Source organism: Citrus sinensis, chromosome 7, assembly GCF_022201045.2.
Source record: "Citrus sinensis cultivar Valencia sweet orange chromosome 7, DVS_A1.0, whole genome shotgun sequence".
In the NCBI taxonomy this organism is placed as follows: domain Eukaryota; kingdom Viridiplantae; phylum Streptophyta; class Magnoliopsida; order Sapindales; family Rutaceae; genus Citrus; species Citrus sinensis.
In genome coordinates, this window is record NC_068562.1 from 18937001 (window position 1) to 18956246 (window position 19246).

Consider the following 19246-nt stretch of genomic DNA (forward strand, 5'->3'; position numbering starts at 1 on the left):
AATTTTCTCGCTGCTACGCTTCGACCAAGATCTATGGCTGCCTCAACGAACTCTTTATGTTTGCCATATGTAAATCCAGAAAGCACACAAATGTTCTTGAATTGTCTATTGGGAGTAGCTGACATTGTGATACTTCTCAAAAACAATTTGTGAGTGCTTGACAAAAAAGAAATCACATTTAAGAGTCTTGGTGATAGTGGGTCATGGTTGTGTATGAGGTAATATGTCAGTGTCAAATAACGCGTAAAGCACGTGCTCGCAAGTCAAAAAGAAAATAGTAAAAAGGAAAAAGCAAACAGTAATAAAATTATTAAAGACAATAATGCAAACAATAAGACAATAGTGAAATAAAATAACAATAAAGTAAAATGATATTTACAGGTAGTTGCGACTGTGGCTCACATCTTCCTCTGGTTTTACGTCCAGAAACGTCTTGAACGCCCTCTATGGGTCGAGGATAGGCTTCCTATCCAGTTTTCTTATAAACTGGCAAACAGGGTCGTTTATAGTCAGATTCCCGAGACTATATCGTGCATGCTCTTTCTGGAATAATGGCCATAACTGGAGAATCGCTCCTTGCACATATCCACTGGGATGCGTTTCAAGAGACAAAAGGATATCATCCAATGACTCCTTATTCAAGCCATCCCTAATGAATTGAATCTTATCTTCCCTGTTATCAGACACCATTCCTAAAGAACATGGGTTTTTATTGCAACTCATTCTGGCACACTTATGACAAGCAACAGAAATTCTTCGAGCTTGTCGTTTTCTTGCATAATTTCCTTTACCACAACCAGGCATGGGTGTTATATCATTGCAGAATTCGGATGTGAGTCTTGATAGATGATCAGCAACAACATTTTCAGCACCCTTTTTATCTTTGATGGTAAGGTCAAATTCTTGTAGTAACAAAATCCAACGAATTAGTCTTGGTTTGGCATCCTGTTTACTCATCAAATATCTCACAGCAGCATGGTCAGTAAACACAACAGATTTAGAGCCAAGCAAATATGAACGGAATTTGTTTAATGCAAATACCACAGCAAGTAATTCTTTTTCAGTTGTAGAATAATTCATTTGAGCACTATCCAAAGTCTTGCTCGCATAATAAATCACAAAAGGCTTACCATCCCTTCTTTGTCCTAAAACAGCACCAACAGCAAAATCACTTGCATCACACATTAATTCAAATGGCAAAGACCAATCAGGAGATTGCATAATAGGTGCAGATGTTAAAAGACAAATTATTTTTTCAAAAGATTTTTGGCAATCATCATTCCATTCAAACGGTGCATCTTTTAATAAGAGGTTACAAAGTGGTTTAGATATGGCACTAAAGTTTTTTATAAACCTCCTATAAAATCCTGCATGTCCTAAAAAGGATCGCACATCTCTAACTGTTTTTGGTTCTGGCAATTTAGATATGACTTCGATTTTTGCTTTGTCAACTTCAATTCCTTTAATAGAAACAACATGACCCAAAACAATTCCAGAAGTAACCATGTAGTGACATTTTTCCCAATTCAACACGAGTTCTTTTTCAACACATCTTTTTAAAACTTTCTCCAAATTATCAAGGCAATCATCAAAAGAATTCCCAAACACAGTCAAATCATCCATAAAGACCTCTAAACAATGTTCAACCATATCACAAAAAATGCTTAACATACATCTTTGAAATGTTGCAGGAGCATTACAAAGCCCGAATGGCATTCTTTTAAATGCAAATGTTCCAAAAGGACATGTGAATGTGGTCTTTTCTTGGTCCTCAAGTGCAATAGGAATTTGATAATAACCTGAATATCCATCTAAAAAACAGTAGTAGGGATGTCCTGCTACTCTTTCTAAGATTTAGTCAAGGAATGGTAATGGAAAATGATCTTTTCTAGTGGCTTCATTTAATTTTCTATAATCAATGCACATGCGCCAATTAGATGTAATTCGTGTTGGAATTAATTCACCTTTTTCATTTTTAACAACAGTGATTCCAGATTTTTTAGGCACTACTTGTGTAGGACTTACCCACTTACTATCAGAAATAGGGTAGATAATTCCCACATCAAGTAATTTAAGGACTTCTGTTTTGACTACCTCTTTCATGTGTGGGTTTAATCTTCTTTGAGGTTGTTGACATATTTTAGCATTTTCTTCCAAATTAATTCTATGTGTGCAGATTAAGGGATTAATGCCTTTAATGTCATTTAAAGTCCATCCTATTGCATTTTTATGCTTTTTAAGAACAATTAGTAACTTACCTTCTTGGTCGCTTGTTAAAGTAGAAGAAATCACAACAGGATAAGTTTGTTCTTCTCCAAGAAAAGCATATTTCAATCCTTCAGGCAAAGGTTTCAATTCCATTTTAGGTGCTTCTTGTTGTTCTGTCTTTTCAATACTTCCAAGCTCCTCAAATTTTGGCTCGTCATCATAATTTTGCAAAGTCTGCATAGAATCAAGCAACGAATTTATATTAGAAATATCAAGTTCAAGTTGCTTATTTGACTCAATTGAATTAACTAAACAAACATTAGAAAGGTCAGAAAAATCCCCTTTTTGAATATTTTCCTCGATACAAGATTCAAACAATTCCTTTTGTTCATCAGTATCATCTTCATTCTCATTTTCTTCATTAGGTTGCCTGCACATGTTGAAAACATTCAATTCCAAAGTCATATTCCCAAAGGATAAATTCATTAAACCATTCCTACAATTAATCAAAGCATTAGCAGTTGCTAAAAATGGTCGACCTAAAATTACAGGAATTGGTTTGTAATTATTCACAACAGGTTCAGTTTCCAAGACAATAAAATCCACAGGATAAATAAATTTATCAACTTGTACTAAAACATCTTCCACTATTCCTTTTGGTACTTTAACGGATCTATCGGCAAGCAAAAGTGTAGTTGAAGTTGATTTTAACTCACCAAGATTAAGTTGAAGATAAACTGAATATGGAAGCAAATTAACACTAGCACCAAGATCTAGTAAAGCATGCTCAATTCTGTGGTTACCAATAATACAAGAAATGGTAGGACAACCAGGATCTTTATATTTCAACTTATTATTAGTAGACAGAATTGTACTTACCTGTTCGGCCATAAAAGCAATCTTTCTTACCTTCAATTTCCTATTAACAGTGCACAAGTCCTTTAAAAATTTGGCATATGAAGGAACCTGCTTGATTGCATCTAATAGAGGAATGTTAACTTTCACTTGCTTAAAGATTTCATAAATTTCAGAAGAGTGGTTTGATTTCTTTGGTTTATTCAATGCATGCAGAAATGGTGGTTCAGGTGGAACACTAGTTATTTCTTCACTAGGTGTAAGTTCATTTAGTCCTTCCTTACCCTTTGAATTTTCATCATTTTCATAAGGTTCAGGCATAAGTCTATCAACAACCTTACCACTACGAAGAGTTATAACTGACTTGACTTGGTCTGTGGGTGAATTTTGTTGAATTTTAGGATTTGGTTGTGGTTGGGCTGGAAATTTTCCTTTTTCTTGAATGGTGAGTGCAGAAGCAATTTTAGCAAGAGTATCTTTCAAATCAGAAAAAGTTTGTGCATTTTGATTGTTAATAACATCTTGCTTTCTGATGAATGAATGCATTGTGTCCTCCAGATTTTTCCAAGGTGGTGGAACATATGGTGCATAAGGCTGAGGATTTTGAAAATTTTGTGGAGGTGGTGCTTGTGAAGATTGTGCATTATTATTATTCCTCCAACTGAAATTCGGATGATTTTTCCAACCAGGATTATAAGTCTGTGAATATGGGTTTGGTTTATTGAAAGTGTTAATGACATTACCTTGATCATTTAGACATTCAATAAGTGCAGGCAAAGTGGGACACTCTTGAGTGAAATGATCATTCGAATTACATATGTTACATGCAATTTCTTGAACAGATTTTACTTGATCACTCTTTTTATGCTCCAAAGCTTCAACTTTCCTAACTAGGGATGCAAATTTTGCTTGTAAATCATGATCTTCCCTAAGGTTATGGATTCCTCCACTAGATGGAGATGATTGTTGCTTATTTGTCAATTCAAAAGTTCCAACAGTATCCCAATGTTGTGCATTTTCAGCTAATTGGTCAAGGTAATCTAGTGCATCTTCAGGATTTTTATCCCTAAATTCACCATTACACATCATTTCAACAACCTGTCTACTTTGGGGTATTAAGCCTTCGTAGAAATAAGTGACCAATCGCCAAGTTTCAAAACCATGATGTGGGCATATGTTAAGCAACTCTTTAAACCTATCCCAACATTGGTATAATGTTTCTCCATTTTTTTGAGTGAAAGAAGTGATTTGCCTTTTAAAAGAATTTGTTCTATGAGGTGGAAAGAATTTTTTCAAAAACTGTTCTTGCATGTTATTCCAAGTTCTTACTGATCCAGATCTAAGGTTTTGTAGCCAAGTTTTAGCTTTATCTTTTAATGAAAAAGGAAAAAGCTTTAATCTAATTATGTTCATGCTACAATTTTGGTCCATGTATGTATTACAAACTTCCTCAAAATCTCTTAGATGCAAGTACGGATTCTCAGATTCTAAACCATGAAATGTTGGTAAAAGTTGGATAATACCTGGTTTAAAATTGAATCGAGATGCTTCTGGAGGAAATACTATACACGACGGTGCTCCGGTTCTGGTTGGATTCATGTAGTCTCTCAGAGTCCTTGGTTGATTCTGATCATGCCCATGTTGAGATTGGTTGTCTCCCTAATCAATTTGAAGATTAAGTTCGCCCAAAACGTTTTCGCCTTCATTCTCATCCATGATTGGTGGTGGAGATTGAGATCTACGAATTAACCTGCCACTTGAAGATCGAGACCAATGTCTCATGCAAGGGTTATGTTATAAAGATAATATTTACACAAATTGATAACAAAATAAAATAAAATAATAAATAAGCAAATAATATAAGTATACAAAAGAAAATTAAATAACAAAAATGGTGGTTGAACCCACCAACAAAGTAATAAATAAATAAATGCAAAATAAAAAAAATGGTGGTTGAACCCACCAATTAAAAAAATAAAAAATGCAAAATTAAATAAATACTGAAAATTAAATAACTGAAAATAAAAGTTAAGGGTTAGTAGTTAGTTTGGTGGTTAAACCCACCAATAAAGCAAAAAAAAAAATACGAAATAAAATAAATGCAGAAAATTAAATAACTGAAATTAAATAAAAGTTAGGAGTTAGTAGTTAGTAAGTTAAGAGTTAGTAATTAGAGTTAGTAGTTAAAGTTAGTTTGGTCCAAAATAAGTCCAAATATGTCCAAATATGTCCAAAGTATGTCCAAATATGTCCAAGTCTTGATTATGTTGAGGAATTTCGTCTAGGGATTCTATTGCAAATTATTTTTAATTTTATGGTCAAACTGTAATTTTTAGAAGTTTAGAATTAACAATTTGGGATGAAAGTGAAACAGTTGAAAGATATCGGGGTCCGAACGTAATTACCAAAAGATTGGGCTGGAAACGGAAATTGTTGGGGTGAAACTAGAATTATGAAAGATATGGGGACAAAAGAGAATTTAAGAAAAGAAAAAGGGGGTAAACGAAATTTTACATATAAGAGAAAAATAAAAAACGGAAAAACAAACCAAATAAAAAAACTTTTCCCCGGCAACGGCGCCAAAAACTTGACACAACTTAAAAGTAAATTTTAACTCCCAAGTATAAGAGTGTCTTGTTGTATTATAACTTGGTGAGTCCGAGGTCGATCCACAGAGAAAAGATTTAATTAGTTTATTTTATTTTATCTAAAAATTGAAATTAAAACTTGAATATAAACAACTTAATTTAAATGAAACTATGGAATTGATCTAGTTAGGGTTATGGATCCACTCTTAGAAATAAATAAAACTTAATAAATTCTTTTTGCCAATTTGTTTTAGATTTATTACCCAAAAGATTAATTATACAAATTATTATTATTTTCCCTTTAATTTTATGATGGATTAAGTATTTATTGTGCCAAAATTTAATTTGTCTTCAATAAGTCAAAATACCATTTCACCATGCCTTATATTAAGATCTTAAGAATTTATTGTGCCAAATTCATTTGTTTGTCTACAATAAATCAAATTTTCAAAATATAAAACATGTATAAAATTAAATAGAAAATAATTTAATTTATAAAATTAAACATAGAATTTGATTAAATCATATTTATTTCTTAAGAGTTTCACCTTCCCCTAACTAATATTATTTAGTTAAGCATAATTAAAATAAAAAGAAGTAGTAAAATTGAATTACTTATAATTAAAAGAAATAAAAACAACTAAAATTGGAAATAAAACTAATTTTATTAATGAAAATAATTATACAAAATATTAAAAACACACCTGGAAATCAAGATTACAAGGAGATGGAGAGAATTTGAGAAGAAGAGAGTTGTAGAGAGATGATTAAAACATAAAAATGAGGCCTTATTTATAGAAAAATAAATTCATAATCCAGTGCTTTGCGGTCCATCATAGGCTTCATGCATGTGCTCCTCACAACCCTTAGATCAAGATCCAATGGCTGGTCAAACTTCAAAAGTCAACATCACACATGGCATCATTTGACTCGTCCGATTTGCCCAAAGAACGGTTGAGATTTGGCGGGTTAATGGGTGGATCGGGTCGACCCGAATACAAAGATTCGGATCCTCAAACTTGCTTCACCAACCATTGCCACGTGGCACAATCATGGCCATTGAATCATGAACGGTTGAGATTTAGTCAAGATTGCCAGTTATCCCATGCACTCATATCTATTGTAAGCTCATTTCATCATCCAATCAGTGCTCGGTCAACAGGAAAAGTCAACTTTTTTTACACAAGCCCAATTTTAAGCTGATCTTGACTGATCTTAAGGTTTTCGGACCTCCGGAATCCAAATTTGACCTCCGTTTATTTGTTTGGAGCCTCGAAGTACGTGAAATTAATAATTTTCCTAATAAACACATAAAAATACACAAAATTAAATATATTTAAAACATAATTAATAATTCATAATATATTACATAAACACAAATATAAATTATAACATAAGCATAAAATAACATATTATCGCTTGATAATTAAACAATTTTTAATACTAATCATCTGTTAACATACATATTTATATAATATTGATTTTGATGATAACAAACTGGATAAATAAGTTGGAGTCCTTAAAACTGATTATTTTGAAGCCGCATGAAGTTTGTTTTAGACATAAATAAGATTCTGGAAATAAACGGATAACTGTTAATCCTAAGTCGACAAACCGTTTTCTTAAGATAATTTTATAGTTTTGATTCTAGAAGAGAATAGTGAACCGTTTATTAGAAAACAGTTAACCGATAAATTTCAGAGAGCAAATTCTTTGGAATCGGTAAACCGTTTATTGATAACGGCTAACCGAAAAATTTCAGAGGGAAATTAGTTTGCAACCGATGAATCGTTTAGCACAAAAGGTTAGTCGATAAATATCTTGTACGTCTCTAGAATTAAACAGCAAACTGACAACTCTAAAGGGTGAACCGATTATTCAAAATTCAGCATAATGGTAACTTGCACAAAGTCACAATGGTGATCCAACAGTAGTAGACGGTGATTCGTTTATACCCAAAAAATCAACAACGGCTAGTTTTCTTCTCCAACTATAAAAGACTTAATCAAATTGGATTCTACAATCATCATTAAGCTTATTATTGTGTATTCAATCTTGCTTGAGCTTAAATCTTGTTAATCTTTCATCAATTCACACTTTAGGCTTTCATTTGTAAACACATATATTGTGTGGAGAAAAGTTTGTGTAATTTTCATTGAAAACATCAAATTGAGTGTTTGAAAGTGTGAGAAACACTTGAGTTAAAAGGTTTGGGATAACGTCTTGTTGTAAAAGTTGATTGAATGTTGGAAATCAATTGTAAAGATTTTGAAGCCTTAAGGTGAAAGGCTTGATTAGTGGAATCCTCAAGTCCAGTGAGCTTGTAGGCGAGGACGTTGGTAGGATTTATCGAATCTCGTAAAAATATCGTGTTTGATTCTCTTTCCCTTATCTCTTTAAGTTTTGATTGTTGTGATTTATTTGTTATTTGTATAATTTTATTTGATATTTCTATTGATGATTTACGTTTTCCATAATTTTTTAGAAACTCAATTCACCCCCGTCTTGGATTGTTTAGCTAGTATTTCAATGTCTATTATTACTCTTTTTGAAAAGATGTTTATTTTATAAGTTTCTAAATTTTAATAGCATATATTAAAAGTATGAAGGAGGTTAATTTTTATATGTAACTTACTAAACAAGTTATCTCATCTTTTTTAAAGTTCATATTATAACTTTAGTTCTTAACAAAAAAACAACTATGTCTTACTCTATCATAAACCGTAATATATAAATAAAAGGTAATTTAAACTTATGTTTAGTTTAGTTATTATACAATAAAATAGCACTTCCATAACAAAATTTATCAAACGTATGTACTCTTCCTTTTAAACTGATAGCAATCTCTAACATAATTTATCAAACATCAAACTGTTTTTTTAATCAACAACTTATCTCATCCAATATCAAAAGTAACTTATTTCGTCAGCTACCACAATCCCAAACTGCCCTAAGCTGCCCTAAGTCTATTGCATAAAAAAAAGAAGATCTTCTTGATGCTTATATTTTAGGTTTTATAAAAATCCTGCCTCTTCTTCATCGTATATTGGCTTGACCATCAGAGTGTCATTACTTGCGATCGTCAGCGATGCCTCTAACATCAGTTTTCTTCTTTTGTAAATTCTGACAGTTCTTCCTCCTGAGTCTTTCCTTGAAAATTAGAGATATCATCCCCAACAGTAGGTCTTTAAATATTTTGAGCAAAATGATGACTTAACCAAAACTTTACCAAAACATTTTCCGTTATTGTAATGTGTTATGTCGTAAAAATTATGCAATTTGCCAATAAGGCATTATAGAATATTGTATTAGCGCAGCCACTGAAACGAATCAACTAAGTGTCTGGTTTGAGATTTTGCTACATATTCAAATAAAAAGTTAATGCGAAAGATATTGGGTTGAACTCTTACCACTGAATAAATATAAAGATACCTTGATTCAAATCACCAAGAATACATATATCTAAAAAGTGATTTTGAAAAGTTCAATCCTAATTTTACTATTCAGTAAAATTTTTTTAAATCACTTTGGATAAAATCACCACATCTTATAGCAGATTTTGAAAAGTAAAGAAGGAGTAGGTTTTCAAAATTTGATTATGAGAATCACTTTTATATTTAATACAATTTCATATATATCCTCATATATATTATAAAAATATAAAATTATCTTACTAATTAGGAAATAAAATCATTAACTTTAAAAAGATTATTATTATTATTATTACTAATTATATTGAGATAACAAAATAAAAAATAAAATTAATGATTTAAAATAGTTATCAATTATTATAGGTACACAATAAATTTTTTTATATACATGTTTATAAATGTTTAACTAAATTTTATTCAACATTATGTTTAATTCAGTCATTTATATTCTTACAGCAGTCTAACAATAAGATTTATCAAACAATTACAACTACTTTTAAAACTTACAACACTTTTAAAAATAAATTTCATTAATTTTTTTTTCACAGTTGATTATTTTCACAGTATAGTTAATAGCAGAGCAGTTATTTTAAAAGTTGGAGTATTACCAAATTAGCCCTAAGTACTAGTTGTTAAATTTATTTAAAAAATTATTCTTTTTAACCTAATACATCTAATAATTGGCCTAACATTACCACCTAGTAAGTGATGTGGTGGTGTTGATACTGTAGAAAATACTTTCTCCTATTATATCTATTAATTTAAAAGTTGAGACAACTACTTGTTAAAATATAACACTCTTTTTTTTTTTGAAATATTGATATATTACAATTAGAACTCTATTGATATTTACAACCAAATAGCAATCGAGACTCTTCTTTATGATTCTAATATGGCACAACCCGAACAACGATCCTCACTTAATACTGGAGGAAAATCTATTTTACCTTTAAAGCAGAGAACCAAATAAACTGTTATCAGAAGGGGAGTCGAGTTCCAATCATTGCTGAGACTCGAAATTGGGCGGAATGGGCTACGAGCCCATTGGCCGTTATCAACTCATTTTGGACTTTAAAAAAATTTAACATTATGTACTATATATATATATAAAGTGAATTATGGAGAACCTTTTGTCAAGCCCTTAAATTCGCGGACCAACTTCATCCATTCACTAATTTCTAAATCTTTGCTCCATCTCACCTGCATGTTTTCTCTCTCCAGGATTGTCCCTTCTCAATTCCTCTTTAACTATTTCTTCTGTTTTCTTTATTGGTCTCACTAGCAGGATCTTCAATCTCAATTGCATCATGTCGAATTCACAGGAGCTAAACCGCACGGATAATAATTATATTTCAAATAACTTGGTAACTTGCCAATATTTTAACGTAATTCACTCCTACGGTATTTGGCATCATAACCCTTTGCAAAGCACCACGCCTGTTCTATTGCTGCAGATGGTTGTCATCTTCCTATCCACTAGAGCCATTTACTTTTTATTGCGGCCTTTTCACCAAACTACAGTCATGGCCCAGATTCTTGTAAGCTCATTACAAACTTTCTCTTCCATTTGATACTTTTGTTTTTTCCTTTTATTTCTGTTACGATTAGAAAAATGTTAAAGAGACGGAACACTTTCATAGTGCTGAGGTGATTTACTTTTCTTTTTTCAATTAAATGAGCAATCTAGCACCGGGTTGTCAGCATTCTGTTAATTTTTTTCTTTGTTTAAATATCGTCCCTATAATGAGTATTAATTTTCTTGTTTTTACCAGGGTGGTGCAATAATCGGCCCCTCAATTCTAGGTGATGACACGTCTACTTTGTTTCCAATGCGAAATAGACACATACTTAGAACATTTGCTGAATTTGGCATGATCTTGCACATATTCGTGTTAGGAGTGCAAATTGATTTGGGATTAATTAAACATATAAGAAGAAGAGCCGTGGCAATTGGTTTCTTTGGATGTTTAATTCCATTGATATTTGGCATGTCAAGCTTTCGTCTCATTCAGCAACAAAAAAGCCGTTTTGATGTTGAATCAGCAACTGGAATTGCTGCTTCGGTGGCCGCAAATTCAATGACTTCATTGGTTGTGGTAACAAGCGTTCTTAAAGAACTCAATATGTTAAATTCAGAGCTGGGTCGCTTAGCTTCCTCTGCCGCCATGGTTAGTGATATACTAAGTTGGATCACTTGTATGATTCTGAATGGTGTTTCTGATGCTTACAATAGTAATCCTATGAAGCCATTATATACGTTTCCAAGTTTATTCGGATTTTATTGTACAATGTTCTTTCTACTAAGGCCATTAACAATATGGATAGTCAGCAAGACAGCAGAGGGAGAATCTATGAAGCAAAGTCACTTTATATCAATAATATGCATAGTCCTGGGAGTTGGTTTTGTTGGTACATGTTTTGGTCAAGGCTCTTTTTTAGGCTGTTTTGTTTTCGGCCTGTGTTTACCAGATGGGCCACCATTGGGCACACAATTAGTAAATAAACTTGATTTTTTTACATCTGGATTTCTGATTCCTGTCTTCTGTGCTATGAGTGGGATAAGATGGGAAATGTATCTATTAAAAGAGAGCTCGACAAGAAAGATGGAGTTGATCATGGTGATGTCTTATATAGGCAAGTTTACAGGAGTAATTTTATCATCCTCTTTCTTTGGGATATCTTTCATTAAGGCTTCATGTCTTGCCTTCATCATGTGTTGCAGAGGCATTCCTGAAATTGCTTTGTATTGCATGTGGAAGGACAAGAAGGTACATATATGTGACTCCAAATTTGATAAGGGACATATCACTCTTGTAGTTTTGTGAAATGGTCGCACAAATCTTTTATACGGCACATAATTTCTCTTTCTCGACAAATCTTAGGGTCCTGCATATTCCAAAAATAGATCCGTATGACTGACCATTTCTAAAAAGAAAAAGGTCTTCATGATCATTTCTCCAAACCATCGGTGTGTTGTTGTCATTTTTCCTTATTTTGTACACATATATTGTCATATTAACTTGTCAATTAATTGTTTGTACGCAGACTATAACTAGCCAGATTTTTGCCCTTTTGATAGCCAACATGGTAATTGTAACTAGCATTGCCAGTGCCGTCGTTGGCTACCTATACGACCCATCAAGAAGATACAAGCTAGACGTACGAAGGGCAATCTCTAAAACCAAGCAAAACAATCTCCGGATATTAGTCTGCATAAACAAAGAAGACAATATGAATCCAATAATAAGTCTCCTCGAAGCCTCGAATCCCACCAGAAATTTCCCAATAACTGCCTTTGTGCTCCAACTTATTGAGTTGAAAGGCAGTGTAACAGCATTTCTTAAACCATACCATCAACACACACAATCTGTTGTCGCTTCTTCAACCCATCTGATCAATGCCTTTGCTCAATTGGAAAGAAGCTACCATGGGAACATTGTGGTGCAACATTTCACAACAATTGCTCCTTATGCAAGTATGCATGACGATGTATGCACACTTGCACTTGACAAAAGAGCCGCCATCATAATCGTTCCATTTCACAAACAATGGGGGGTTAATTGCTTGGTGGAATCTTCTGAGCTTCCTATACGAGCCTTAAATGGAAACATCCTTGATAAGGCTCCTTGCTCGGTGGGAGTTCTTGTTCAGCGAGGAAAAATCAAAAGCATCCGCCCAACGTTCGATTTTCAATTGTCGTACCATATCGTTATGCTCTTCGTAGGCGGTGCTGATGACAGAGAGGCGTTGGCATACAGCAGACTCATGGTAGAACATCCAAATATTAGTCTCACAGTAGTTTGGTTTGTATCAAGTGATCCAGACACGTCATCAGGCATTGAGACAACGGATGATCGTGATCTTGATAATCACGCGTTTGATGAGTTTAAGGATAGTGTGGTAACGAAGAAGATCACATTGAGAGTAGAGATTGTGAAAGATGGAATAGGAACAACACGAGTTATTCAAACGTTGACAGAAAATTTTGATTTATTTATTGTTGGTAAAAATCATGACCCATGTTCTAAAGTTACATTGGGTCTTTCAGAATGGATTGAGTATCCTGAGCTTGGGATTATTGGGGACACACTGGTTAATTCAAGTGAGGAGTTTTCAGTTTTGGTGGTGCAACAGCAACCGCAAGAAATTAGGCATAAAAGTAAAGCATTTACTAAATCGTAGGACATGATGAAGACCTTTTTAAGTTTAGTGAAATTCTTTTAGGTTGTAAATTTGTAAAATTCTTAGCATTGACGAATGCGTTTTTCTATTTTTTTAATTTATTTCGTGGGGTAAAAGCCTATTTAGTCCCTATATTTTAATATTAATGTCCATTTAGTCCCTCTATTTTTAAAAATAACTTGAAATATCTCCGCCGTTAAAGTATTGATACTCCTACCGTTACTTTTTATTTCTTTTGGCTTATTTGTACGATATTACCCTTTTCTAATAATTTTTTTTGTTTGGACATTAATAAAAAGAAAATAATTAAATTACAAATTTAACCCTAAAAAATAAAAAAATTTATATTAATTTTTTTGCAAGCAACATTTGCACACTTGGTAGTTTGCATACAATTTTTGACAATTAAAAATTAATATAATTTTTATTTTTATTTTTAGGGTTAAATTGGTAATTTAATTATTTTCTTTTTATTAATGTCCAAATAAAAAATTATTATAAAAGGGTAATATTGTAAAAGTAAGATAAAAGAAATAAAAAGTAACGGTAGGAGTATCAATACTTTGACGGTAGAGATGTTTCGAGACATTTTTAAAACACAGAGACTAAATAGACACTAATATTAAAATATAAGGATTAAATGGGCATTTACCCTATTTCGTGTGACCAAATACAAATACAAGAACAAACAAAACGCCTAGATAAAATTTATATGAATTAAAGTACATGACAATTGCTAAAGATGAAGGTGCTAAAGATTTCCAAAGTTTCAGATCCTCTCTTAAATATAATTTTTCTTAAGGTTTAGAGGTTCCAATGACATGGGCCAGCCGGCAGCTACTCGATTATGTAGCTGATATTTATTTCTTGATTACTTCCGTTACTAAACTCATCATTTTTATTCCAAAATCAGATTTATTTATTTATTCATTAATCTCATGATATATCATTTTAACTCCACTACTAAAAAAACCTGATCTATGATCCAATGTTTACGATAGATACCAATGCATCATGAGTCTATCATACAGCAATAATATTAATAATAACACTTTCATCATACATAACATATATCACTCATTCATAGCATATTTGTGACATATAGATAATTGACATAAATAGACGAATGACGATAGATAAATATCATGTTTGAAAATTTTAAAATTTTTAATATTTCAAAATGGCATGTTGATTTATTAATTTTTAAATGGTATACGATAACTTAAATTACGAAAATACCATTATGAAATGATGTCCTTTTTTTACACATTCAATATCATTTACATAACATGACAGATACCTGTCATGAATTACAATATACAATTTGAGATCGCTTGCTTAGCACGACAATCATTTACTATTGAGTTAAAAGTACAAAAATGATACAAGCAACCATGACCCAAAAAAAAAAAAAAAAAGATGTTCTCCCCTCCAACTTTATATAAATACCCACTTCCTCTTTTTTTCTTCGACTCCTTCTCCCTTCTCACTTTCTCACTTCTCTTTGTTTCTTCCATTCTTTCTCCCTAGTCACTTTTTACCTTTTACTTTCTCTCTTCCTCTTAAAACTCACGACATGAACAACCCACTCAAGCTTTTTTCATCCCTGAACTTATTTAAGCTCCATCTCATCTTTCCCAAAAGGGAAAAAAGAAAAAAAAAGAAGAGAAGCTTCATTATGTGAGCATGGCATGGACTCACTCGCTATCAAGAAAATTACCTTCTTTATCTCCCAATGTGCTTTGTTGATATAAATATCATGTTAATTTGGCCTTAGGATCTTTATTTATTTTCTTAAATTCTAGTTTTGTTATCCGTTGTAAAATTAAATTTAATTATATTTAATTTTACAAGACTTTAAAAGGACACTTTGATGAAGTTTTGGAGGAAAAGGCCCGTAAGGTGAATGACCTTGAGGAGCTTTAAGCTAGGCTTGAGGAATTGGTACCTTGACAGAAGAACATGGTTCACAATGCCTTTGAGAACATCATGACCGAGGAATAGAGTGTTAATCTGTGGCTGGTGGTGCCAAGAGTGGAGAAGTGGGTAGATAAGTCGATCATCTTGAAGGCTATTGAGGATAGCAGGGCTTCCCATTGTTGGTTATTTTAACTCAATTGCTATTGATGTCAATGTGCAAGTGTACACGACAAGTAATACAATGATGAATAATCAAGATTGTCTCCACATGGACTGTTGTTATTAGAAATGCTACAACAATCACGATAGTGCAAACTTCCTTCTATCTAAAAGAATATAAATAAAGTTGATTGACTAATGAAATTAACAACTTAACAAAGTAAATGCAGTAATGAAGTAAATTGGATGGTTTATGCAAAAAGAATTCAATAAGAATAAGGTAGTTGAATGATCAAACTCTCTTCATGGGCTGACTGTTTTGTTCAAACTAACACCAGTTGCTGCAACAACTCTTATAGCACTGGGCATAATCACTTTGCATCCTCAGCTCTCGCTTGTTGGACTTCTCATACCCTTATGCAACCTAACAGAGACCAGTTGTTATATCACATAAGATATGTCATTACAAACATATAGTCTCTCTACCCTACAAGGTGAATCTCTATACCTAGTTCATCATAAATTTTAACTCAAGTGTGGCCCTTTTGGGACTCAAGTTAAACTCAATCCAGGAAACTTGAATTAAGATCAAGTATTACTCTAATAATTTCCACTAAGACATGCCCTTTTGCGGCTCTCTCTTAACTTGAACCATTAAATGGAAGGTCAACTGAAATAATGATTGTAACACAAGTAATTAAAGCAAAATGCTATAGCAATCTTGCAGCAACTCATAAGAATAGTCAAGAACCCATTTAGATTGTTTGTCAGTCAACTACAATCAAATTTAGTTCATAACTTGTAAAAGAAAGACTAACAGCAAAACATCAGCAATGAAATACATCGTTTCAATTAGATAATAAATGAGAAGACAAGTAAAGAATGATGAAAATTGAATCCAAATAGTTCTGCAGATTTCTTCAACGGTGCAGACTTGTTCTCTTTTGAATACTGCTTTTTCCTTCTTTTTCTCTTGATTTCTTCGATGTTGCTTCACTGCCTCCCTTCCATATGATGTGTGCTCCTTTTATAGTTGAAAATTAGGATAAACGGAAGCCTAGTGCGCGCATAAGTCAGATTAGGAAACTGCAGATCACGATTCTACAAGTATTCCGTGCGAAATTTTCTGTCGTTGTTCCAGGATTGCTACAACAACGGCTACAACAACTACATTATTCCAAATTTGTTTCAATTATTTTGTAGCCATGTTCCTTTCTTATTTTTACAAGCCTATTGCATCAGCATTCCTTCTTTGAAATTTGAGATTCTGGACACCTACAATTATGCACACATTATTTACTCTCTAAGTAATATTGATTTAAGTCTAAAAGTGTCATGATAAGTCTCATTTCATAGAGTTATCACACCCCTAAACTTAAACCATTACTTGTTCTCAAGTAATGACAACAATGCTAACACTTCGATCACATAATCATGCAACAAATAACTTAGCTCTGTCATCAAATTTGTAAAAAATTTTCCACCCTCATATCACACTCTTAATCATATAGGATAGTCATAGCAGTTCAGATCTAGACTTAGGCTTCATTCTGTCCAAAATGTATGTGTGCCACTTTGATCAAATTCCAGAGGTGCTACATCATTACACAAACATTGCATATACTTTAGAGGTAGACATAAATATATTCACATATGGGGGAGCAGAAATCACATATATACTCAAACTGTGCTACAACAAACATTTTTTTTTTTCAGTTAAACCCTTCAATGCAACATTGAGCTTTCATTTAAATGCTTATCACTTGTAATGACAACACCCAATTACTCACTCAAAGTACATGTCAGAGTTGTTGCAGCAATACATCCAGGATGTTATATCTAGGTCTTACCTTTGGACGCCTTTGACTCAAGGCTGAACATGAGGCTCATAAACAGACCAGGTTACTCAGTATCCTAGGCAGCGGACCTCTTTATTTTTTATTTCTTCATCACCAAATATATTATATATATATATATAATTACTGCAGCACTGCTCATAGCTCTTATTGCCTTTGGACTTAAGTCTGCATATGGGGTGCATACTCAGCCCTGGTTACTAGCAACTTAAGCCAGTGGAGCAAACTTTATTACATAATAAGCATAGTTCAACAAAAATTTTCCCCTAAACTTGAGATATTTTTTACTCTTTTTTGGTTTTTCTGGCTCTGCTACAACATTTTCATAAAATTCAATCAAAGTCTAAGTGTCGGGACAGACTTTCAACCTCCATCTATAACTATCTCTACTTGGCATTCTCATAAATACTTAATAACACTCAATTTATCTTCATTAGGTTTTTCAAATCCATACACAAATATTAGATAACAAAGCTTAAGTTGTGTTATGTCCTCACAAGTACACAAAATAAAACCACAGAAACTAGATATGCATATACTAAATAAAAGAACATGCAAAATAAATCAGAAAATTAAAACTAAATGAAAGAAAACTTTTTACAAGAAGAAGTAAAATAAACTAGCAGGTAGCGGTACTCCCCTGGTGCTGGAAGCACTGCTGCAACAATTACAACCAATTAACCACTTTTTGGAGGCGTTCCGCATACGGTCCTTATGAGATTCTTGTGGTAAAGTAACGGGCAACGTCTTTTTCTTTCTCGGTAATAGGCTGGTAGGAGGAGTTGCAATGGGTGCAGTCTGCCGGGACGGAACAAATATGGTCCTTTTTGTCGCTGGTATGTCTGATGCAGCAACACCTCCAGAAGTGCCCCCTTTTCTTTTGTTGGGCCCTTTAGGAGTAGTGAGAATAGGTTTGCTGGGAGTCCGCTGTGAAGGAGCTGGAGTTGGTTCTTCGGCTGCATACCCCTCAGCCGTGATTGCGGTAATGATATCAAGCAGGTGCTTTATCTCTGTGGGTGTTCGTGTAACCCTGGTTGCTTCAGCTTCCAACTCTGCATCAATGTTCTCTACTTCATCGTCGGATGCAGGAGGGGTAATTATTTTCTCTTTGCCCTTCCGAGAGAAGACTGGAATGAGAGGCTCCTTTGCAGGTTCGTCTTCCTATTCTTGTATGATGTAATTTTTCATGGACTTGGAAGAGGCCCTGGCTGAGGGTTCCTCGAGTTCTTTTTCAGGCTCTTCCTTTACCTCTGTCGATGAACAATCAATTGTAGACTTAACACCCTCTTTTTCAGGCTAGTATGATTGATCGTCAGCATTTATTTCGACCTCTGCTTGTGGTTATGCTGCAGCTTCTTCCTCTGGTTCCTCTCTGTCAGTAGCATCTTCATTGACTTCTGCTAGAGCATATGTAGTGGAGGTACCAAAATTGAACTGTTGTAGCAATGAATCAGGAAAATTCTGATGAGTACTTTTCATGTATATAGCAAATTGGTGTAGATGATCCTCCAAGTGTTGCAAATAGCTCCAAAACCGATTGTTTTCCATCTGCTGAGCGTCAACACATTGAGTGATATTGGTGCTTAGTGCTTGGATTCTCTACTCCAACCCAACAACTATTCTTGCCTCTACTACAGCAGTTGGTTCGGGTGGGGCTGCAGCAGCTTTGCCAGTAATTCGTTCGATGGTGCGTGCAGTGAAAGCACCATCATTCTTAACACAGTCATCTTGTGCATCAAGGTGGACTCCCGATACCATACAGATGCTGGTGATTAGTGATGAAAATAGTAAGGCAGCCGTTTTGTGCTTTTTCATAGCACAGTCCCAATTATTTTTTTATAATACTTCCCACATCTATGGGTAACCCTGTAACAATGACATACAAAAGTACTAACCTTTCTTGTGAAACAGTGGTAGTGTGTGTGGTTGACATCAATCTGAATTTTAAAAATTTCACCCACACCTTAGCAATGGGTTTCAAATCTATCTTATTAATCACACGCCCTTTTGCATTATCTCAAGATGCACCCTCTATAGTAAGTGTTGT

At 33.4% G+C, this 19246-nt stretch overlaps 2 protein-coding genes and 1 non-coding gene across 3 annotated transcripts; 2 read left to right on the forward strand and 1 right to left on the reverse strand.

Moving 5' to 3' along the window:
- Nucleotides 1–400: 400 nt before the first annotated feature.
- On the reverse strand, nucleotides 401–4879 carry LOC127903649 (uncharacterized). The gene is made up of 2 exons (XM_052443979.1): nucleotides 2259–4879; nucleotides 401–1145 (listed from the first exon to the last, which is right to left on the reverse strand). Exons 1-2 carry the CDS (start codon nucleotides 4660–4662, stop codon nucleotides 445–447), a joined length of 3105 nt encoding a protein of 1034 aa, XP_052299939.1. The 5' UTR covers nucleotides 4663–4879; the 3' UTR covers nucleotides 401–444.
- LOC127898965 (small nucleolar RNA R71) lies at nucleotides 4220–4328 on the forward strand. The gene has a single exon (XR_008050733.1). It is a non-coding gene; the product is annotated as a small nucleolar RNA R71 (small nucleolar RNA).
- Nucleotides 4880–10605: 5726 nt separating the features above from the next.
- On the forward strand, nucleotides 10606–13264 carry LOC102613022 (cation/H(+) symporter 13-like). Its single transcript, XM_015526919.2, has 5 exons — nucleotides 10606–10620; nucleotides 10855–11250; nucleotides 11637–11716; nucleotides 11805–11850; nucleotides 12128–13264. Exons 1-5 carry the CDS (start codon nucleotides 10606–10608, stop codon nucleotides 13262–13264), a joined length of 1674 nt encoding a protein of 557 aa, XP_015382405.2.
- The last annotated feature ends 5982 nt before the right edge of the window (nucleotides 13265–19246 follow it).

What these genes read in the sequence shown, in the direction of transcription:
- LOC127903649 (XM_052443979.1), bottom strand. Translation starts at nt 4,662, where the DNA reads ATGAATCCAACCAGAACCGGAGCACCGTCGTGTATAGTATTTCCTCCA. An exon ending in TTTAACAAGCGACCAAGAAG is followed by an intron (nt 1,146 to 2,258) that starts GTAAGTTACTAA and finishes GTGCTGTTTTAG; the next exon opens with GACAAAGAAGGGATGGTAAG.
- LOC102613022 (XM_015526919.2), top strand. An exon ending in CATGGTGATGTCTTATATAG is followed by an intron (nt 11,717 to 11,804) that starts GCAAGTTTACAG and finishes CATGTGTTGCAG; the next exon opens with AGGCATTCCTGAAATTGCTT. An exon ending in GCATGTGGAAGGACAAGAAG is followed by an intron (nt 11,851 to 12,127) that starts GTACATATATGT and finishes GTTTGTACGCAG; the next exon opens with ACTATAACTAGCCAGATTTT.